This window comes from Heteronotia binoei, chromosome 11 (genome assembly GCF_032191835.1).
Source record: "Heteronotia binoei isolate CCM8104 ecotype False Entrance Well chromosome 11, APGP_CSIRO_Hbin_v1, whole genome shotgun sequence".
NCBI lineage: Eukaryota > Metazoa > Chordata > Lepidosauria > Squamata > Gekkonidae > Heteronotia > Heteronotia binoei.
In genome coordinates this window covers 60,772,662-60,796,567 of record NC_083233.1, presented here as the reverse complement: position 1 = coordinate 60,796,567, position 23,906 = coordinate 60,772,662, and the positions used below count along the sequence as shown (strand labels likewise).

Below are 23,906 nucleotides of genomic sequence, written 5' to 3'. Positions count from 1 at the left end.
GGGTGGAAGTCTAAAAATGTTTTAAATAAATAAAGAACAAAATGTCAGCTTTTCCACTTTCCCAGTTTGATATCTGAAATTTGATATCTGAAATCTTGGATTTTAGGAAATCCAGTTTTTGTCCCACTGCCAAATTTTCACTGGACTGAGTGTGTATGGAAGTCAGGGTCTTCATTCAAAGCAACTGACCAAAATAAGATCATTAATCAGGAGTTTTGAAAACAGTTCAAAATTATCTACAATCCTCAACATCTTCCAAAGGGTAATAATATAAATTTTAATATTTATGCTAATCACTATGGACACTTAGGGTTTTTTTTTAAAAAAAAAAATACTGCATGTCTTTGTGTGTGCATCTTAATTATTCCATTGCAACATACAGAGTCTTTAATGTATTTTAAATATCACACTATAACTAACAACACAACAAGGAATCTAAGTTCCTACTAATGCTTATTCCATGAATCATTAAAGTTTACATCTCTGGGAGTTCAAACAATTATTCTCAGTGCTGATGCATGGGTCTATTTATGCTGAGTCTCTGCACCAGATCCTCCTGCCTTCCACTGCCCAGGAAAATGGAATGAGAAGATACAGAAGAAGGCACAAGAATAACTGGCCAATCAGAAGTTTCTCGTTTTCCACCAATCCCTGCTGTTCTGCCTTGCTGTCTTTGAGAGGGCTTTTCATACAGCCACATATCTGGAGTGCTCAAGAACTGTGTTCCCTGGAGGTGCATTCAAGCAGGCTCCTATGTCCACTATAATGCAGGGGAAATAAGGAGTAACAGTACTGAAGTATTTTTGTCTTACCCCAATAGGCAGGCAACACCAAAAACCAATAATGAGGCCTTGCAGGGGACCAAGGGAAGTAATTTGCTTTCGCTTCTGTGAGTGAACAGGCTTTTCTGGGGTCTTAGGAAGAATCCGCAAGCCAACCAAGAATAAAAGGCATCCCTTGATTATCAGGACCATGGACAGCTCATTGCACTTGAATATAAAAGCCAAAGTCCTTGGAAAGTTCATCCTGGGAACACTTGCCCAGACTGAGCCTTTAGGGGGGCTACGGGAAGTGAATCACCACATCCTGCCTTAGGTTTGCCAGCCCTGTGGTCTTCCAGAATTACAAATGACCTCCAGAGAATCCCCTACAGAAAATAGAGGATGGAGTCTATGGTATGATACCTCTCTGAGGTCTCTCAGCTCCGCAGACTATGTGCTCCCCAATCTCCACCTCAGAATCTCAAGCACCTTTTCAACCCAGAGTTGGCAACCCTTTATTGCCTCCCTGGAAAGAACACTAGGTTGGTAAAGGTGTCCTGGTCAGTTCTGCACTGTGCCAACAGGCAGGGTTTCACTGCCACCGGCAGCCTCCAGATTTGGTGGAGGCTTACAGAAGTGCCCTCTGAGTGTTTTCATATGACACCCAGACACACATATTGAGATGCTATTCACCTCTCTAATTAATTAATTAGAGAGAAACTGTACAGAGGGATAAAGACCCTCAGGAGCCAACAGTTCTCTGAGGAATACAGGAAGTGCAGGTCATTTTATACCTAAACGACATCACCCATAATTATACAAAAGAGTTATAATTGATCCACCAGGTGCCTGACCTGATGACCTGTCTCTATCTTTTTGGATAAGTTCCCCTCAGGCTACTTGAGCGGAGGTGAAAATGTCTCTCTTGCATTTTTCAGAATTTTAAAGTTCTCTTAAAATACACATGCATCTAGAAGTTTTTTGGCTTGCAAATTCAAGATGCCTCTCTTACATTTTTGATTGCCCACTCCTCCACTTGCAGCTGCCAGAATGGCCTTGGGTCAGCCATAGCTCTCATAGGAGTTGTCCTTGAAAGGGCAGCTTCTGTGAGAGCTCTCTCAGCCCCACCTACTTCACAGGGTGTCTGTTGTGAGGGGAGGAGGGAAGGTAAAGGAGATTGTGACAGCTCTGAGACTCTGAGATTCAGAGAATAGGGCAGGATATAAATCCAATATCCTCTAAAATGTAACTTTGCTTGCAGATTCCAGATGGCACATTCCTTTGTCCTCTTCTCACGTTTTGCTTGCTTCTTGAAATATCCTATCTAACAGTTCCTGCAGCAAGAGAGTCAAACAAGAGAGTGCTGGCTGCTGTCAACATCAGGAAGCAAGTTTCAATAATCCAGCTGGAATTACATATGGAAAATGAACTCTAGTACAGATATGCTTTATGCCTAATCAATATGTCTCCCATATTCTGATGTGATTCTGAACGTAAAATATGATTTCTTGATGTGCCTTTGGGTTGGCAATGCAAGCTAAAGTGTGAAAATAAGTGACCATGTCTATCAACTTGGCACTGGGAAACCGGTACTTCTGCTTGGAGAAGGGGGTGGGGAACTGTAGATACATTCTGTTTCTTTAAACATTGCAATTCAGATATCCTGCATCTCACATTGTATTTAGCCATGCAGTTATTCTTGACTCTGCATTCTGGAAAGGAACTGTGCTGGTTTTTGTCTCAGTTCCCCATGAGATTTTACCACCGTGGAACCGGTTCCCATGTAAACCACAGGTAACAGTAATAAGCAGCCTCATCTTCAGCCTGGAGATTACCAATGCTTAAATAGCCAGTGTTGCCTGCTTCAGAAATGCTGAACCGATTGGAAACCCCGGTTCCCCTGTTGCTGCCATAGAAGAGAAACCGAGGGGGCTGCCCAGGAGTTTGTTGAAGCCAGCCAAAGGGATTTTTGTTACCACTGACCGTGCAGGAGAGTTTTATTGTTTGTCCAAGAGAGCCAGACTGTGAGGGAGGCTGAGTCAAGGTAGGCTGCGAACTGGCACCTTGACAAGAAAGGAGACAAAGGAAAAATCATGAGCTTGATTTTATTTCTGAGCTCACCAGACATAGTGACAGCATTGCTTTCTTTTTTTCACTTTACCGGAGCTATAGCTGAGGAACGTGAAGAGAAACAGGGGCCAGGCCATGGTGGAAAACCAAAAGGAGTCTGGATTTGTGAAGTTGGAGGTTGTTTAGCTAAAGGCCTCCCATTTCCTTCTTAAATCTCCCAGAATCTGAAGACAGGCCCCTCATGCAAATACATCTACGCCCACTGGATTCTCCCAAAAGGCTACACCTCCTCGGCAAATCGGTCGAGTGTAGCCAAGCCCCTGACTAGAGTACCCATCTCTGTGAAGAGCTCTTTTGTCAAACAAGAGAGGTTTCCTTTCATGGAATGAAGAAAGACCCAACAAAGGTCTACCAAAATTCACAGCAGGGCAAGCTAAGCAGGGAAATCGTCAAAAGAAATCCATTACCACAGCAAAGGTGGGATTCCCTTTCTAATCATAGGAGGATGGATGAGGTTGCAGGGAAGCACTAGAAGTAAGCGGAACAATGCTTAAGCCATCCAATAGCCCACACTGGGAAGGAACATGCAGTGGGGAAATGCCTCTTCTGGTTTTTTGGGGCCTGTTTTCTCCAGAAGTTCCCATGCAGCTACACCATGTCAGAATGTTAACAGGCCTACAGAAAAAGGTCTGGTCAGTTTCATGGAAACTTCATTGTAGAAATGGGCAGAAGAAACAGTTCCCAGGCAAGAGTTTGGCAGCACTACCCCCTTCTTGTTTTTCTTACTGTTTCACTCTCACAGCTGGCTGGGATCAAAGTCGTGCATCTGTATTTCAAGACACAGACTCTGGCTCTGGAAATGTGATCTGTACCTTCCTCAAAACCTCAATTGTTCATAAAATAATTTCAGCTTTACAAGACCATCCCATTGATGAAGATGTTAGGCTGAGTCTTCACTTGAAAATAAATCCTTGCAAACAGCTCTGAAATGCAACAAAATTAAGCTGCTAGCCCAAAAGAAGAAAAACAGCTCCATTTAGTTTGTTTCTAGTCAGTTGGCACTCCTTACAGCACTATTTTTATTCTAGTCAGTTGGCAGCCATCTGTGCTTAAAGAATAAAGATGCTGGATTGAAGAGCAAGCAAAACTGGACAGGGGGAAATAACACTGCCGGGCTGAGAACTGCAGAAAGCGGGGAGTATCAGACTGATTAGCTTAGAGGAAGGAAATGAGAATAATGGCACACAGAAAGGCTACGCTTAGAGAGGTGCACATCTGCCAAAGACTGCTGGGGCTTATTCTTCCACATCAGTGTACAGGAGAGACTAGAAAAGACACTTCCTTTGAACAGCTTCCCCCATCGGGTGCAGGCTGGGCCAGGGCTCTGCCATAGTTTAATGCTAAGAAATGTGGGGAAGATGGAGCAACACCTCCCCCTTCAGGCCAAAGGCAGAAGAGCAGGTGCACAGGGGTGCTTTCAATCCATTCAGCTGCCCAAAGTCCCCCGTACTCCCTCCTCCCCTGTGGGGTTCTGGACAGGTTCCATAGGCAAACCACAGCAGCCTGTGCTAAATATTGTGTCAGAGGAATTCTTCACAAATCTGATGGTCTTGCAGGATACACATTTACATTCCTGTGTTTCATTCCAGTCAACTAATTTCAGTATTTATTTTGTAGTTATTTCAGTAGTTATTTAGTCAACTAATTTCAGTAATTACTAACAGCACAGCAAACATGCTTGATAAGAAGGAGAAGATATTGGATTTATATCCCACCCTCCACTCCGAAGCGGCTCAGAGCGGCTCACAATCTCCTTTACCTTCTTCCCCCACAACAGACACCCTGTGAGGTGGGTGGGGCTGGAGAGGGCTCTCACAGCAGCTGCCCTTTCAAAGACAACCTCTGCCAGGGCTATGGCTGACCCAAGGCCATGCTAGCAGGTGCAAGTGGAGGAGTGGGGAATCAAACCCGGTTCTCCCAGATAAGAGTCCGCACACTTAACCACTACACCAAACTGGCTCTCCAGTTCTCCAGCATGAGAATCCCAGCATCAAAAGTCCAAATAGAGAGTCCTGTGGATTCACCATAAACCAGCTCAAAGTAGCAGATAGCTGAAGACAATAAACAGCAGGGACAGCCAGAAGCAGGCAGCATTAGTGTGAGTTAGTGTGAGCTAGCTCACAGTTTTTTAGCCTACAGCTCACACATTTTGTCTTTGCTCATGAAAAATGGCCCCAGAGCAAACCAATTTATGCAGTAGCTCACAACTTTATTGACAATAGCTCACAAAGTAGAATTTTTGCTCATAAGACTCCACAGCTTAGAGGGAGTATTGGTTGGTTGTACCTATTTTTTCTAGATATGTGCAGTACCACTTTAATATGTGTGTCAGTGTAAAGGTTTTATTTCTTTCGATCAATGTTTGTGAAACAGCTCTTTCTAATCTGGCACTTTGTTGTATAAACATTATCAGATTGTAAGTATTGTTGATGAACTTTGTGACACTGTATGCTAAAATTTTAGACTGTTTTCTCACACAGCTTACAATGCGGTCACGTTCCTGTTCTCTCCGCAGCATCTGGTCGGATTTCCCATTATCTGCACCGGAGTTACAGGAAGTGCCACGGCTTTTGCGTAGCAAACGTAAACTGGGTTTTAGCGGTTTACGTTTGCTAAGCAAAAGCCACGGCACTTCCTGTAACTTAGGGGCAGTTAATGGGAAATCCGACGGATGCTGCGGAGAGAACAGGAACGTGACCCCGTGGTAAGCTGTGTGTGAAAACGGTCACAGTTACTGTTTGCTGCTGAGTAATAACTGGAATAGCAGACTTGGGGTAAGTTTAAAATGTCTTTATATTATGCAGCATCGGAGGGTAAATTATATTTCATTACATAGCTTTAGATCTCAGAACCTGGAAATCGCTGGAGCTATGAGGCTTGAGGTCCAGCTAGATGAGGAAGAAGTGGCTTGAAGAAGAAATAAAGCTGAAACAGAGTTTATCTAGAGTTTGCTGCTTGCTTCTGGCTGCTTTCTTCGGGGTGCCCTTGCTGTCTATTGACTTCAGCCGTCTGCCACTTTGAGCTGGTTTACAGACTGTAATTACAGCGAACCCACAAGACTCTCTATTTGGACTTTGATGCTGGGATTCTCATTGTCGCACCCCAACGCTGGTGGTGGCTCCTCCCCTGGGCTTACCATCCCCCTTACCCCTGAATTGCAACCCCAAGGTTGCGCCCAGAGGTCTCAGACCAGGTGGAAGGCTGGGTTTATATAACCCTTCTTGGCTTTTCCCCCTTGGGCTGGGTACCTATCAGCTCCTTTGCTCTTGCAAATGTCTCCTGCGTCTTTTACTTTAAAAGCAAGGCTTGGCATCTGTAAACACTATGAAGCACAGCTGAAATGATGACTCAGCCTAACATCTTCATCAATGGGATGGTCTTGTAAGATGCAGATGGCCTGCATGCTATCCTTTTGCAAATGGTTTCCAGCTCCTCAATCATTCTCCCCTTTCCAGTTTGTGGCTTCATATCTGAAGTCTTGGGAGTCTGGGAAACAAAGTTTTTTATTCCACTGCAAAACTTTTGCAGCACTGAATGTGCCCTGGTGGTCAGATGCTTCATAAACTCTAATCACTTGAGCAGAACAAGCTTGCTTCATATAAAGAGTTCAGAATAGATGTTTATATGCCAGCGCCAGAAGTTCCCAAGCCAAGCTGGAGTACTTGGTGCTCAATCACAATTTAAATAGAGTAGATATCTCCTGGGGAAAACATATGGAATACACTCAACCCTGGATATAAGCTCTATAGGCAGAACAGGGAAGACTAGACAGGGGTTGGAGGAAGCATTGTGTTGTAGCAGAGGAGCACAGAGACAGAGCATGACCCAACTAGATGCCAGCTTACTTAGGACTGTAGTTTGATCTCATGCATGAGCAGGAAGGACCAAGAAAAAAAAAACCTTAATGACTTTAGTGTTTCTCTGCATGCCATCGTTGCAATTTGGAGAAGTATGGTGATTTCTTTTCCTATCAAACATATGAATGGTAGACCAACATTAGACCAAAGACAGAATAGCATGTATCATGTCAGATATGTTGATGTAGCACTACGGGATCCGACAACATTGTTGTAATCCACCCTTAGCCCACTCACTGGGGGGAGAGCAGAATATAAATTGACACAATAAATAAATACATGTTTAAGCTAACTGGGTCAGGTTTTCCCAAACCCATCTGGCTTCCCCTCTATTCACTAGCAGCTGCAAGAAGCATCACTTTTAAAGCCTGCAGGAGGAACTTGGGCAGGCAACAGAGGAAGGATGTTGGTTTTTGGCTGACTTCTTCATTGGACTGTATCTCAGTGTACACAGTCGCTTCTGATGTGACTCTAAATGCAAGACAGTAATAATCTCCCTCGTCCTCTGCCTGAATGTTGGTGATGGTTAAATAGCAATTTCTCCTGGAGGAATCCTTGGAGGCAGAGAAACGATCAGGAACGCCAGAGCCCTGATGCTTGTCCGAGTCTGTGTTGTACAACAGTAAGTAGCTTGGGCTCTTTCCAACCGTTTGCTTGTACCAGCCAACCGTTCCTAATGTGCCGCCACTACTACCGTGCGTACAGGAGAGTTTTGCTGTGCCTCCAAGAGATGCTGAAATTGAGGGTGGCTGAATCAGCGAGAACTGGGCAAGAGAACCTGACAAAAGAGAGAATGAGAATGGCTTAAATAGCACCCTTTATACTGGCTTAAATACAACCCTTGTTGGGAATTCTGCTGCGGAGTTCATTGGGAGGATTTCAAGCTGCAGGGACAAATACATGAGTTGGCCCAGAGAAGAATGCATTGAAACTTACCAGTCCAGTAACAGGAGAGCAGAAGGCACAGCCAAGGCCGGGTCATGTTTTCAATTCCAGATGGGCTCTGCTCCTTGAGATGAAGGTCCCTCTGCATCTTTACCCTTTTATAGCTAAAGCACAGGCAAACTTGCTGCCAAGTAATTGGTTGTTGCTGTACCTGGCCCCTCCTCTGAAGCGCATGTGAATCAATACAGCAAATCCACATGCACACACACACACACACACACTAAGTTTTAAGCAACCCTCTCATATTATGCTTGGCACAATATTCTGAGAACGTCTGCACTTCCAGTGGAGAGAGGTTTGAAACCAGTTTAACCAGGGGTCGTTTTGTAGAAAAATAGGTGGTGGAGCTCATCCAGGGACAGGACCGGATCTACATGTTTTTTGAGGGGGAGGGGCAAAATTAAAAAATGGCACCCCCTAATGGACCATTCTGTCTTATGGTCCCGTAGAATACAATGGACTCCATACCCAACTTGGCGCCCCCCCCCCATCGGCGCCCGGGGCAAGCACCTGCCTCTGCCCCCCCCCCCCCAAGATTTGGCCCTGTCCAGGGATTGTTATGCAGCTGCACCTACTATTCAATGGACAAAGTAGGTAGGAGGAGGGGGGACCATCAGAAAGGTTCAGGAGCTGTGCTCCTGTGAGCTCCTGCTGAATTTAAGGCCTAAGTTTAACTATTGCAACCTTTTATAGTTTTCTGAAAAGAAGTTGTGGGGTTTATTTTGGTAGTGGGTCTTTTGTTTGGAAATGTCTTCATTCCCATTGGTTCTACTAGAAATGGAACACCTCCTAAAAGGGCATGGGCCTAATCTGGCCAAAACAAAAGCACTAAACGAAGAGAACTTTTTAAAAAGAGGAAAGTAGTTGCCTTGCTTTGTCCCCAACGAAATAGATGGAGCTGGTGCATAACTCACAATAAGAAAAGCTGACTGTGGGCAGAATGTCACATGGCCTCAGCAGATGAATTTTGCCACTGAACAGCCACAAATGCCAGGTGAACTGGTTTGCAATGGGTATTTTAATGCACAAAGATGTTGCCAATTCAAACTGACTGCCAACTGTTAGTGTCATGGGAAGGGTAGATTAGAAATCCTATCTAGGTAAAAGGTAAAGCACCAGTCATTTCTGACATTGGGGTGATGTCGCATCATGACATTTTCATGGCAGAATTTTTTCAGGGTGGTTTGCCATTGTCTTCCGCAGTCATTTACACTTTACCCCCAGCAAGCTGGGGACTCATTTGACCAACCTCAAAAGGATGGAAGACTGAGTCAATCTTGAGCCAGCTACCCAAACCCAGCTTCCGCCAGCATTGAACTCGGGTTTCTAATCCACTCCCCATTTCTGCATTTGGGGAAGGTGGAAAAACAAAAATAAAGTTATAGATTGGTGGGTTCAGAATGATCTCTAACTTTGCTGTGTTTCAACCTTCCCCAGTGATAGGGGGTGGGTGAGATTAGAAGCCAACTCCTAGAGAGCACAAAGCACTGGACCCATGCTTTTTGTGTGTGCAATATGTGGACATGGATGTGATATGCAGCCTTCCAATGTATTTTGGGTAACCCCATATAAAAATCATGAAGATCTATGGTTTCTAGTATTTTTATATCAGACAACAAACACCTTTTAATTTAGTTCAACATGAAGGGTTGGATCAAGCCAGTTTTTCTACTTGGAAAAAAAAAAGCTGTGGTGGGGGGAGCGGACTTTGACCACCAAGGCTATGACAGAGTTTATGGGACCTATATGGGCAAAAGCCACATGGGATGGGGACTGTAGTAAGGGCAGGAATTAGGTGATGTAGAGTGGTTCTGTCACACATGTTGTGTGGCTCTCAAAGCCCCCACCAGCCCGTTGGTCAGTTTGGAGAAGGGATTTGTCTGTTTAAATCACTTTGCCAAGCCAAGCCAGCCAGCAACTTGGAGAATGCGTTTAAAGTTAAAGTTACTTTATTTCCACCTCTCCTTCCCCCATCTATTTGCCTGCCTGCCTTGCAGCTCTCAAAACCTGACATTCATGTCTTGCAGCTCTCACACATCTGATGTTTATTCTAATTGGCTCTTACATTAAGCAAATTTGGCCACTCCTGCCCTTGAACAACAGGAAACTCCTGAACCAAATCACCCTTCTTGTTCCTAAGGAAAGCACCACTGCTAGTAGACAGACAGTAGACAAAAATAAATAAATAAATTGTGAGATCCAGACGAATGAAAGACCAAAACAGTGTATGACTAAGTAAATAAATACGGTACACCTCAAGTCAGAAAACAATCCATAGTTCAGGGGGACTCAGCCGCTGATCCCTTTTTTGAGATTAGATTGCTGGGAATACAAGCCAGAATGTCTTTATTATCACATGTAACATGTTGAAAGATATCTAGATGCTGCAACAGCAGGCCAGCTGCAGCAATAGACCCCAATCATGCATGGTGAATCTGGGCAGGGTAAACACAGAGAAGACTGGGTTTTAGTAGGGACACCGAGTCTTCTGAGGATTTGGATCACATTGCAAACACCAGTTGCAAATATCCTCTCAATTGACTGATAATCAGATCGAGTGTTTGCAGACTGAATTTTTTGAGTCCCCTGGGGGACTGCACATCTAGCACAACAGCACATATGTGTGCATGATTGGCTTCTGAGTATGCATGCTGTGTGTAGCACACTTCATAAAGTTTCATAAAGGACCATCAAGCTGTTACTAGTTAGCAACATCACTGTTTATCAATAGTATTTTTCTCCCCTCCCCCATTCACTCACACATCCCACACAACCTGGTACTTCAGAAAATTGGTCTTGGGGTAGCCACTGAGAAAGAACTTATCATGCCCTCTGAATAAACACTCTGTGTGTGGGTGGGTTTTTTGCAAACAAAAATATTCCCTGATACTTTGCCTATGCCACTGCAGCCAAAAATCTTTTTTTTTTTACATTTGGCTCAGCACATACGCAAATGTGCATAAGCATGGTGTTCCAGGGCTCCATTTCACACACTGCCCCTCCTGAAATCAGAACAATTTGGTTCACCAAAGCACTGGGTCCAGTTTGAGCACTGAGAGCCAGTTTGATGTAGTGGTTAAGTGCACGGACTCTTATCTGAGAGAACCAGGTTTGATTTCCCACTCCTCCACTTGCAAGTTTCATAGGAGTTGTCCTTGAAAGGGCAGCTGCTGTAAGAACCCTCTCAGTCTCACCTACCTCACAGGGTGTCTGTTGTGGGGGGGGGGGGGGAGGTAAAGGAGATAGTGACTGCTCTGAGATTCAGAGTATAGGGCGGGATATAAATCCAATATCATCATCATCTGTTAATTATACCCATAGATCAACCATACACTATACCAGCAAAAAAAAAAATGACTATGCAGACACCAACTAGTTTATAAGGAGTTCACTGACATGGAATATGGTACATTTGCCCAACAAACTCATTTCTGGCAAAGCTCATGGCATCCCTGATTTTTATCTGATTTCCTCATCTGTCCCTTCCATAGTCTACATCTCAGAATCTTTTATAAGACAGCAGTAGCCATCCTTGTCCTCCAACTGAATGTTAGTGATGGTTAAAAAGCCATCCTAACTTGAGGAATCTCAAAGAAACAGAAATGATCATGGTATTGGATGAAGTCTGTGGTTTATTTCAGCAGGTATCTCAAGTTGTGTCCATTTCTTAAGTGAAACAAAAGTGATAACGGCTGAGGTCTTTCTCCATCACTGGTCTTTCTCATGTCTGCTAAGTAAAGTGTGTCTGTTGTGTGGAGTCTCTGCTTCTATCCCTCTCAAGTCTCAGGGACAGGTGGGGTGCATGCCTCAAGGGAAGGAACAAACATTACCTACATTCATTTCCTGGTCTCTAATACCCTTCTGACTCACCAGTATATACCTTTGCCTTCCTCCCATATAGGGCAGAATAGCTACTGAAAGACTTTTTTCCTGCCTGCCTGAAGTATCAGCAAACAATACCACTGCCTAGAGAATGAAATAAAGTTATGCAAATACAAAATCCACGCTTACACTGATTAGAATCATAGAGTTGGAAGGGACCTCCAAGGTCATTTCTGTACAATGTAGGAAATTCACAAATACCTCCCCGCACACACCCCCAGTGACCCTTGCACCATGCTTAGAAGACATCCTCCCAACATCCCTGTTATACATATGTCTGCTGAGTCATCTTCTTGTGATGCCTTTCTTGCTTCCCCCTCCCTGGAAAACAGGAAGGTTTCTCACAAATGTGTGCAATAGCTCTGTGCCAATTCAGAATGTTTATTGTATTTCCAAATGGGCACAGTTTGATTTAGGTCATGGTTCTTTTTGACTGCATGTTCTTAGAGCTCCTGGCTTGTCCACGGTTCTCACGACAAGCACTGATCAAATTAAACTTGAAATGCTTCTAAATCCTTCACTCTAGGGAGAAAGAGTGAAGGTTTTTGTCTCAGTTCCTCATTAGCTTTTATCACTGTGGAACTGGTTACCACTCTTGTACCATTTAACACAGTAGAAATCTGCCTCATCATCAGTCTGGACATTAGCGATGGTTAAATAGCCAGTGATCCCAGAGACAGAAGCAGTGAACCGATCCGGGATCCCTTCTCCCCTGCTGCCTCCTGCATAGTGGACATAGCGGGGGACCTGGCCAGCTTTCTGTTGATACCAATAAATGCTGTAATTTTCACTGTCTGTTGTGCAGGATAGTTTTGCTGTCCCTCCCAGGGACACAGATACTGACGCAGGCTGAGTCCAAGGCTGTGACCTGACACCTTGACCAAAAGAAAAAAAAATGAGCAAGCAAGATTTAGAACATTTTCTGCGCCCTCAAATATCACCAAAGAATTATTACTATGTTTTATGATACATACACAAAATAGACATGGGCTCCCCCCACACCCTGGGCTAAGAAAAGTTCATCTACCCCACATTTACCTGAGTAGTAACTGATAACTGTGAGGAGATACAGGGCCCAGGCCATGCTGAGGGTCAAATGGTGGTTCTATGTCTCCAAGAGACCTTCCCCCATTCTCTCTTATATGCCTAAATATCCACAGAACGGGCGGGTCATGCAAATTTCATTCCATCCATTGGTTTTGCTAGAAATGGCAAACTTCTAATAAGGAGCTGCAGCATACTAGCTAGACCAATGACCAAAAAACAAATTAACGTGAAAGGAGGATTCTTAGAACGAAGAGGGAAATTTCTTCATTTGGTACTCACTTACAAAAAGATGTAGCACTAACTTAACTCACAATGATTTTTTTAAAAAACTAAGCACGAACTGAGTGAAGAACTACATGTTACCTTGGCAGAGACTCATTTGTTAATTAACAATAAGGTGGGGCTGGAGGAATTTGCTGGAAATAATTGATGGTTAGGAGGGGAAAATATTTACCCCTTCTCATACCTAACAACTTGGCAGAATTTGCACAGTGGGCAGGAAGGGATGTACCTCTGATTATTTTCTCCAGCCTACCCTGCTCCAAGTCCTTTTTTTTCACCCTATATATTTCTGGTCTCATAGCTGACTGAGAATAAAATATTGAATACCTGTGGGGAGGAGGCAATTGGTGGATAAAAGAAGGGTTAAGAACTCTTTCCCACTCCTCCATTATTACTCGCCTGCAAAAGCCTTCACTGGTCCCATATTTGTATTGCAGCCAACAAATTTTTGGAAATGCACTTCTTTTGCCAAGGTAACTTGTAGTTTTGTCCTAAGACAACATTTAGCATAACAGAGAAGATGCAGTTTTCTAAAAGATGGAAGAAGTTTTTTTCAACACATTTATTGTTTATGGGGCTGCGAATATGCATTTAAATTATTTCCACCACACTCTACCCCTGTTTAGTGTATACCAGGGGTGGTCAATGGTAGCTCTCCAGATGTTTTTTGCCTACAACTCCCATCAGCCCCAGCCAGCATGGCTGATGGCTGGGGCTGATGGGAGTTGTAGGCAAGAAACATCTGCAGAGCTACCTTTGGCTACCCCTGGGTATACTAATCTAAACCCCCTGGGGATACACTAGCAATAAAAACAGCTGTGACAGACAGCAAGCAATTGTATGCTTGGAAGCAAGGCTACCTTGGATGAGAGGGAGTTGACTGGCATGACTGACAGCTAATGAAACTCACTCTGATTGGGGGAACTTCTGCTAACTGTCAAAAAGGAGAGGGACAGTTAGGTAGAGAGCTGAAGGAGTTGGTGAGTGGATGGAGAAGGGAGTGATTGCTTGAGACACTCTAATGTGAGAAACATTTAATAAACCAGAGTCTGTTTCAGAGCCAGTGTGGAGTGGCTTGGCATACAGAAGAGGCTCTGGAGGAATCAGTGAACAAACAGTTAAACTGTCTGTGTGTATGAAAAACAAAGAATCACATCTTGAGAAGGAAAATAGTTCTCCTGCATTAAGCTTCGTATCCAGGGTGAAAAGACTGGCAGTCTGGAAGATCAGGATTTGGCAAAGGGTTTGAGGTGGCACTAAAAGGCCCTCAAAGTGCCAAAGGCCCAGGTATGCAGTAAAGAATTTCACACATTCACAAACTGGCATTTATATGAAGGATTAGCGTTCACATGAATGCTGACTTATGCACATTCATCACAAAAGCCATGGCCATGTAATGTGGAAATTCAGCTCTCACATTGCCCACAAATTCTTTGCAAATATTCTGGAGCTATTAAAAAAATCCTTCTCCAGTTTAATTTGATATCTGAGAATTTGTGTTCAAGATTTGTAGATTTAATCTTGGTATTTCAGTGCCAAATTTCCACAGAGGTGGATGTCAATAGTTGCAATGATCATCATCAGAAATCTAATCAAATAAAAATCATAACAGATCTGAGGCTGGACATTCAAAGGGATTCACTCCCAGGATTGCAGTCCCGCAGATAACATTAGAGGAATCTATTGAACTGCAAAACTACTTGAGACCCCAGAAAATTCATCTAGAAAACTCATTTTGTCTTGAGCTCATGAAAGAAGCTCTTCAAATGGTTTCTGCGTTTCTAGATGGACTAAAAAACCCACACAATTGTGACTCCTGTAAATAAACAAGAATCATAAACGTTGGTGGAAACCACAGCGGAGGCTCTCTTGACTGCCCCATTGATCAATTGTTGGGTACAGGAGAGGGGGTCTATTCAATGGCAGTCCCACATTTATGGAACAACCTCTCCAGGGACATGCACTCGGTCTTGCTTTATTAATATTGTAAGCCACCTTGAGCTCCATAGGCAGAAATAAATAATATAAAATTTATTTCAGGAGCAATAAAGTTGGAATTTAAATAAAAAGTCAGAAAAGATGGCCCTATAAATTGGAATTACATCATTTTTATTGTACAGTTGAGATGGTCCTGTTAATGGGAAGGTATTTAATGAGTCCAAATGAAGATTCAGGAAATGCTGGTCACCTCTTTGGGGACAGGCAGCCATTTTTCTCTGGGCCAGTTCAGCGCAACTCAATTTTATTTCAGTCAACTACCAGATCCAACTGACCCTTGCTCCAGGCCATTTTTGCTAGGGATTCTGGAGGGTGTTTTTGTTTTTGCCATCTTCTGGGCATGGAGCAGGGGTCACTGGGATTGGGGGGAAGTATTTGTGAATTCCCTGCATTGTGCAGGAGGGGTTGGACTATATGGCCGAGGACCTGTCTACCTTAGGGACCATCTCTTCCCACATGTTCCCCAGAGGGTACTTAGATCTGGAACACAAAATCTTCTATCAATCCCCGGTCTGAGGGAGGCATGATTGAAAACCACTAGAGATAGAGCTTTTTCAATCACCACCCCCTATTGGTGGAACCAACTGCCAGAGGAGCTCAGAGTCTTGCAGGACCTTGCCCAGTTCCACAAGGCCTGCAAGATAATATTATTCTGGCTAGCCTTTAATTAAACTGCCAATATAGCGATACAAAGGACACCTAAGAGCATGGAATGCCATCAAAAATTAACCTGATACTAGCACCAAATTGTTCTTATTGTTTTAAACTGTTTTAATTGCTGGAAGTGTTGTATTGATGTTTTACTGTAATCTATCGTTTCTGTAATTGTGAGCCGCCCTGAGCCTGCTTCGGCAGGGAGGGTGGGATATAAATCTAATTGAATCTAATTCTAGATGATCCTGGAGGTCCCTTCCAACTCTATGATTCTATGAATACTAAGAGTGTCTTCTGAAAAAGAAGCAGGTCTGAGGAAATAATTTGAAAGAGGAAAGAAGTCCTCCTGTACATGTGAGATACACAACGGTGCTGTATTGGCCATGGCTTGCATCACAGTAATGCACTGTCTCATCCTTCAGTTGGACATCTGTGTTGGACAACAGTAAAGGAGGCAACTACACCCCCTGCAGATTTCCTGAGCAGCAGATCATATGCTAAAAGCTCTCACTAATTAGCCTGCATGCTCCCTCTCAACCTCTGCCTGATAGCTTTCATGGCGGCAGGGGAGGGGAAGTACATCCACTCCTGCTATCATGTATTTCAGAGAGGAAAGGCTTTATTTTAAATAGGATTTAGAACAGTTTTGCACATTGTAATCCATCAGTTCCATGTTCTTCACAGCAGTTTTTTTTTTCTAATTAGCTGAGGTTTTGATATTTATAAACTTAGATTATTTTTACAGCACTTTTTCCAATAGCAAAATTCCAGAAACAGTGAAGTTTACAATAAGATCCCAAGGAGGAATGAGCACAGCATACCCCTCCCTATGATCCTGGTGTGTATTTCTGTGCTGCAGGTGAATTACAGTGCATGTGCATATACAGCCAAATCCATGGAGACATCAAAATCGTAAAGCATTTCCAGTAAGGGAACTTGGATTAAGACTTCTTATATTCAATCCTTTCCACCTTCACTTCATCTTTGATAAGGTGGTACACGTAAGTGACAACTGTGGAGGCCTGGATGTCCATCAGAACGAAGGAAGGAGTGACGTTTCTGTAAAGATTTAGAATGTATGGCAGATATTAAACCACGACTCAGGCTGACAGCTGATCTGTAAGCCGGTAGCCTTACTGGATGAAATTGTTTTGGTCTCTCAAACACATCCTCAGGTTGAACTAAGGAATATGGAACTCAACAGAAGGGTTCTTCAATTCTGCATTTTTATATACACCTATCAAACTATCATTAAAATTACACTCAAGAGAATGGATATACAGAACTTGCACTGCATGTTCTAGTTGGGTGTATGCATTTTGTAGGGGTGCGAGCAAAGATGAAGCTATGTTGAAGTCCATATTGGGCACATGACATGAAAACATCATCATGGAAGATTACAGGAGAACTATCATTTATATCTTCCTGTAGGAATGAGGTCTAGAAACATGTCCTTCCCCTGCACCCTTCCCCCAGAGCCAAAAGGAACAATGTTCCCAAAATTCTGTGTCCAGGTATACTTCCAAGAACATTGGTCTCACCTATCCAGGGCATTGTAGGCTCCTGTGGCAGATCCAGGGTTGATGAAGAACTTCTTTTCATGCTCAAAAGCCTCAAATTTGTGTGTGTGCCCCGAAATGAGGATGTCCACATTCAGTTGCCTCTGCAGAACCGCCAAGCTGGCCATATCGCCCCAAGGGATAACTTGATGGCCATGGATCAGACCAATTTTGAAATGCCCAACGGTCACAATTTTTTGCTCTGGGTAACTCAGGCCCTAAGAAGGGGAGGGAAAAGAATATCTGATCATCAATACTAGGCATAGCTCTACTGCCAACAACATTCAGCCACTTCTAATTGCTGAGTTTATCATTTGCACTGCCAGGCTACATTATAAGAAACATCTTTGGGTTGCCAAGTTCAGACTCCTGTGTCTATAAAAGTTAAATAGAAGAGAAAGTTTTGCCCCATGCAGTTTTATAGTAAACCAGATCTCCTACCTGGTTCCATAGGGCACTGAGCTGGCTGGCAATAGCTTCTCCATACTGATATTATGGAAGTCAACTCACATTCAGACCAATTCCCCACTAGCCTTGTCCCAGTCTCGCGTTCCTCTTCTCCGTGGGCCTTCCGTCCAATTTCACACAAGCTGCCCTGGGGCTGCAATTCACTCTGCCTCTTTCACACAGCAAGCAAAATCCTCCAAAAACTGGTTTCTGCTTGCTGTGCAAAAGAGGCAGAACAAGTTGCAGCCCCAGGGCAACTTGTGCGAAATTGGATGGAAGCCCCACAGAGGAGTGTGAGACTGGGACAAAGCTAGTAGAGAATCAGTCACAGTTGTGCCCAGCAGAATAAGTGGAGATGTCTCCAAGCACAGTATTCCACAGTGTGCATCCTTGTGAGATTTGCAGACATCCTCTGGAGTGGGCAATTTCACACATGCAGGCCAGAAGGAATGGGGGAGGAGAACGTGTTAACAGTTTATAAACTTATGAATGATGCAGAGACAGATTAATCTTGTCTGCAAAGAATACCAGAATTTAGGGCCGCCTAGTGAAAACAAGGAACAGTAGATTCAAGAGACAAAATGGGCTTCTTCATAGAAAGCACATAATTAACTCGTGGAACTTCTTGCCACAAGATACTGGCCAAGTGCCTAGAGAGCTTTAAAGGGCAGCTAGGCAAATTTATAGAGGAGAGGCCCATCAATGGCTGTGTTCTGCAGGAGTATATATCTGTGTACCAATTACTGGGGGCAATAACTAGGATCAGCTATGGTATTCTTGTATCTTGTCTATCTTTTAGAGGCATTTCATTGGCCATTGTGGGGAACAGGATGCCAGATTAGATGGACCATTGCTCCAATCCACAAGGGGTCTTCTTATGCTTACGTCAGGTTCTAATCGTCAAGAGATAAACTTGCATGCATGATACGAACCAATGAGCAACAGTTGCAGCTCACTTCCCCTTTTCAGCATATTTTAACATAGGAAACCAAGTCACACTACTTGTCCACAGCTCCATTCTAACTGGCAGGGGCTCCCTGAGATCTGGTCTTTTCCTAGCCCGTATAGCCAGGATCTTGGACTCAGGATGTCAAGGACCAAACCTGATACCTTCTGTATGAAAGCCCTTTGCCCCTGCAGCCTCTACTGAGCTACAGCCTCACAGTTAAGGAGCATTCAGAAATGTCTATCATTCCACCCAGCTAGATTGCCACCACAGCTATGTACAGAAGTGCCTCTACCTCATCGAAGTCCCCTCTGACAACATGAACATCCCCCGCCAGTGTCTTTAGGTAATCATAACTGTCCTTGGTGCAGAGATTTCCCGTGCAGAGGATATGCTGGATTTTCCCTGGGACCAGGAGCTTCTTGAACTTGGATGGGAGGTTGGCACATCGATGCGGGATGTGAAGGTCTCCTATCACAAGCACCAACTTGTTATAGTCCGGGAACATAAGGGAGGAAAAGAATACATGTTAAAAATCAGATGGTCCTGATTTGTTGAGAGCAAGTCTCTACTGAATACTTACTTTCATTGATTTCCCAGTGCGCCCCCACCCCAAAGTTTTTTGAAGAATGTTTCACGATAGAAACAAATCGCTACTTTAAAAAAAACACCTTGCTTGCTCAATGTAAAACGAGGCCTCCAGTTACTCCACATGAGATCATAAGTGGCTTTGATTACAGTTTCACTTCTTTGATGCCCCACTTGGGAGATGCATAGGAATAAAATCTTAAAATCGATGAACTGTTAGTCTGTAAATTATGTGCGGCTCAGAAACTTTCCTCCATTTATAGTAAATATCTCCCTGAGGTAAATGAGTTGCTTCATTTATACTTTAGGCCACATACCCCTGACATCACTATTGTTTCACACAGGGCTTTTTTGTAGAAAAAGCTCAGCAAGCCAGCCAGAACTGTTCCTGCTCAAAAAAAGCCCTGATTTCCACCAATGAAACTACCACCAGCATTACCATTGTTCTGGCACACACCATTTCCTTCACAGCAAGCAAGATATATCCAAGTAGGCAGCCGTGTTGGTCTGAAGTAGTAGAACAAAATAGGAGTTGATTGCACCTTTAAGACAAGTTCTGAATAAAACTAAGTGTGGTCTTAAAAGTGCAATCGACTCCTATTTTGTTCATCAAGCAAGATAGTAATTCCATAGTGTTATATTTCCATCTTTTCTGGGGTGCAGGCAGGAATTAAAAAGGGCCCATGTCTGAAAAAGGGTACTGGGTGTGGAGCATACTGGGACAGGGAATAAGGAAAATCTCCATGTATTCAGATTCACTCCTTGGAGACACAAGCTGGGTTTGAATACTAAACACTCTGAAGCAAAACTGACCCTGGGTTTTTGTTAGTTGTCTGCAAGGTAGGAGGCCTTTCAAATATTCTGGCCTTATTTTACTAAAACAGGGTTAAAATAAAGAACATTGGTTGGTTGATTCATCCCCTATTTCACAAGCATACTGACCTGGCCTTGCATCTTAAGCAATTGTCTCTCTGGTGCAGAGGAAACAAGTGGCAGGAGTCAGGGCATTGTTCTAACCCTTCTCTTTTATGGCACCAGTTCAAACATTAATGCACTTACAAGAGCAGACTTGGTCATGGGAGCCAATCACATGAGGATGAAAGGAATGCAGCTGATCTTAACTATGTCCCTGGGGAGGGGCCTTGTGTGCTGAGAGCTTTCCAAAGTACCCATTGCAAACTTTTCAACAGCTAAGTAATCCCAAGAGCACTTATAACCAATACTCCCACTAAAAGGTGGAGTCTTGAGAGCAAAAATTCTAATTTGTGAGCTACTGGCATTAAAGTTGTAGGCTACAGCATAAATTAGTTTGCTCTGGGGCCATTTTTCCTGAGCTAAGAGAAAATTTCCCCACAAACAAAAAAGAAGAAATCTGTAGACTGGTTAGGACTGAAGAAATCCCTTTACCAGCTGTTTTTAACTACTACAACAAGACTGGGAAAATGCACAGTATCTTCTAGATGATGAGGACAAGTTTACATTGTGTACCTCACTGCATATCCCAATCTTCCAAAGAGCCAAGAGTAGCATAGCTGGTTCCCCACCCTCTTTTTATACTCACAACCCTGTGAGGTAGGTTAGGCTGACAAAGAGTGGCAAACCTAAGGCTAAGTGGAGACTGAAACGGGCACAGCCTAACATTCCAGCCACTGTCCACTAAAATCCAGAAGTGGTTGTTTATATTCATGCACTACTAATGGTGGAAATATATTTCATTGATGGGATGTAAAAATACTAATATAATAAGCTATTTATAAGAGTTGAAATAATAGCATTTGTTATTCTATCACGGTATCTTTTGGTTTTGCTATCTCCCCGTGATTCTCCCTGGTTATACTGTATTCCAACTGGGGATTGGCAACCCTGATCTGAAGACGTCTGCATGCTTACATCCCTTCCTTGGTCTCAGCCACTAGAATCAAGCTTTGTTCTGTTGCTTCAGACCAACAAGGTTACTCACCTGAATCTAATTTTACAGGCAGTTAAGTATAGCTTGCACTGCAATGGTGGGAGGAGGGGAGAGATCTTTGTAGCAGCAACTTCTTTAAGGCTAAGTTGTAAAGAAGAGACCCTTGAGTTCAGGCATGCTTGAAAGCCCCGCTCTGACTGACAGTCCTTACTCAGTCCTTTGTAAACCAAGAAGCAGGCCCAGAAGATGTAATCACTTTCTTAGCCTAAGGGAGACAGTAGACTTCCACAGCAAAAAGTATATTTCCCAGGCAGGATTACACACACAATCACACAACATACACACCGCCAGCTTTCCTGATGAGAAGTAAACCCTCACTCTTAGATTGCAAGGGATAGCAATTTTTTTCCCAATGTAGAAAACACTCTGCACATACTCAGAGAGGCATCCCCCTTTTTTTTTACAGCTACACATACTCAACAGACAAGCACTGGAAACAGGTTCTCAGGCTAAACCCTGAGAAGATTTATTACAAATTAAGCCACATGGTTAGTTGTGGCAGAGCAACACTCTCCACACTCAAAACAATTCGGCCTTGAAAGCAGCCCCATCTGCCTCTCCCAGACCCTTTCCCTTCTCTTCTACTCACCATCGTGCTGTAATACAGCCTCCTTATTTAGTCTGCTCCTGCACACAGCAAGATGCACTGCAAAGTACTCCCAGTGATTGCCCAAGATAGGACGTTTGTGGAGCTTCTGACACAAGGGCATTGCAAAACTGAAGCCACTGCCCTTACCCTTGCAATCTCCCCTGTGATTTCTCCCCCAGAGGTTTAAATGGGGAGCCCTGATCCTGAAAACACTTTTGCACAAGGCTTCATTCCAACAGAGGTCGCCAGATTTTAGCTCCACTATAATCTGTCCATTTTAGGAACACCCATTCCCTTTCTGTTTATTACCCTTTTGCAGTCCATGTCCTCCGTAAAGAATTGTTGCCTTCAGGGTGGAGGGAGATTTTGGAGAACTTTTAGAAAACATGGTTCAGGTTTCCATACTTGACATTTTAGCCTCCTATTCTTAAACTAAAGTGGTTAAATCTCAAGATAGGGGAGGAGAGACCTATTCAGATAGCAAATTGTTGCTGAATGCGTACAGATCTTCTTGGAGTAATTCTAAAACCACAACTCCCTCCATTCTGTGATTATACTCTTTAAAGGGTTTGTGTTACAGAAAGGCATTGTGGTTACTTTATTAGTACAATATATACCAGTGGAGAAGTATGTTTGTATGGATGAGTGTTTAATGCCACAGGATCCACTCCCCTCCAATCATCCATTTTCTCCAGGGGAACTGATCTTTGTAGATGAGTTGTAATTCTGGGGGGTCCCCAGGTCCCACCTGGAGGCTGGCATCCCTACATGGCAATAGCCACTGAGGGAGTCCATTGCTTAAAGCTACGGGAGCTCCTTTTTATCATTTCTGGTTTTTTAAAACTGCCCAGTGTATTTTTTGTAGATTTCACATTTTTCTGCAAACCTGGGGCCCTTTTTTGGGTTTGTAGGAAGATCTGTCTTGCCCCTTTTACAGCTCCAGTCTCCTGATTTAAGTATCCAAAGATATCCAGACTTCATTATTAGAAAATAAGAGATAATATATATAATGCTTATTTATTAATGTACAAATAACATTAGAAAACAGGCACATTTAACAAAAGAAATTTGGTGCTGGGGATTGAAAATAATGCAAAAATAAGGAATCACCAGCAGGATTATTGCAATCAAAATGTAGACTTTTGGATTTTAAAAAAAGAGGTGAGGAAGTCAGAATCACACCTGCCACCGAGTGCAACCAGTGCTGCAAAAAGGGGGGTTAAAATTAACATTATGGTGCTATAAACATTAAATCTTCAATAGGATTCAGTAACTAAAAGCATTTCCAGCAGCACTTTCTTAGCTTGTCATTAGTTGAAGGCTATTTTGAAGAGGTAGGTCTTACAGGCCCTGCGGAATTGATCTAAGCATCGTAGGGCCCGTACCTCCTCCGGGAGTTGATTCCACAGCAGTGGAGCTGCAATAGAGAAGGCCCGATCCCGGGTGGCCTTCAATCTGGCCTCCCTTGGCCCAGGGATATTCAGCTGGTTTTTTCCAGCTGACCTCAGTGCTCTCTGGGGCTCATATGGGGAGAGACGGTCCCTCAGGTAGGCAGGTCCTCGGCCATATAGGTCTTTAAAGGTGATAACCAGCACTTTGTAACGAACTCGGTATACCACTGGCAGCCAGTGCAGTCTGCGTAGCCCCGGCTGTATGTGCTCCCACCTTGGGAGCCCCAACAGTAGCCTAGCCGCCGCGTTCTGCACCAGCTGCAGCCGCCGAGTTCGGCACAAGGGCAGCCCCATGTAGAGGGCGTTGCAGTAATCCAATCTCGAGGTGACCGTAGCATGGATCACCGTTGCTAGGTCGCGGCGCTCCAGGAAGGGGGCCAACTGCTTCGCCCATCGAAGATGAAAAAACACGGACTTGGCAGCAGCCGCTATCTGTGCCTCCATTGATAATGAAGGCTCCAGTAGCTCAGGAAGTAGAATTTTTGCTCACAGGACTCCACAGTTTAGAGGGAGTATTGCTCCAGATCCTGTTTTTAATCCCAGAGATCAATAGGAATAGTGAAAGCCCTAATACAGAATATATGCAGAGCATCTTTTCCTCACTGCTAAAACTACCATCATCCAACACACATGACAAACTGATAATAAGAGCATAAAACACCACTCTGTGACTTCTGTCCTGAAACCTCTCATTTTAGACACTAATAACTGCAAGGAACTTTAAGTCTACTTCAGCTGGCTTGGGTTCCCAGATTCCAGCCCAAAAATTTCTTTTAAAATCTCTTGCTAACCTGGGAGACA

The 23,906-nt window shown here is 43.6% G+C and overlaps 1 protein-coding gene and 2 gene segments (V, D, J or C); all 3 read right to left on the bottom strand.

Annotated features, from left to right (window-relative positions):
* Nucleotides 1-7,077: 7,077 nt before the first annotated feature.
* Nucleotides 7,078-7,781, bottom strand: LOC132578998 (immunoglobulin lambda variable 5-45-like). The segment is given in 2 exon segments: nt 7,078-7,526; nt 7,685-7,781. Coding segments are annotated over 2 exon segments (546 nt in total).
* Nucleotides 7,782-12,037: 4,256 nt separating this feature from the next.
* Nucleotides 12,038-12,676, bottom strand: LOC132579126 (immunoglobulin lambda variable 9-49-like). The segment is given in 2 exon segments: nt 12,038-12,450; nt 12,614-12,676. Coding segments are annotated over 2 exon segments (360 nt in total).
* A 3,481-nt stretch (nt 12,677-16,157) lies between these two features.
* LOC132579234 (vacuolar protein sorting-associated protein 29-like) overlaps nt 16,158-23,906 on the bottom strand; it is a 138,599-nt gene continuing 130,850 nt past the window's right edge. Inside the window, exons 1-4 of one of the 3 annotated variants that reach the window (XM_060249471.1) lie at nt 21,655-22,207; nt 18,804-18,995; nt 17,098-17,333; nt 16,158-16,615 (exon numbers count right to left, since the gene is read on the bottom strand). In XM_060249471.1, the coding sequence (XP_060105454.1) occupies nt 16,498-16,615; nt 17,098-17,333; nt 18,804-18,995; nt 21,655-21,657 (549 nt within the window). In that variant the 5' untranslated portion in view covers nt 21,658-22,207 and the 3' untranslated portion in view covers nt 16,158-16,497. Of the gene's footprint in view, nt 16,616-17,097; nt 17,334-18,803; nt 18,996-20,038; nt 20,285-21,654; nt 22,208-23,906 lie in introns of those variants that run through there. The other 2 variants (XM_060249470.1, XM_060249472.1) reach the window with 2 other exon arrangements.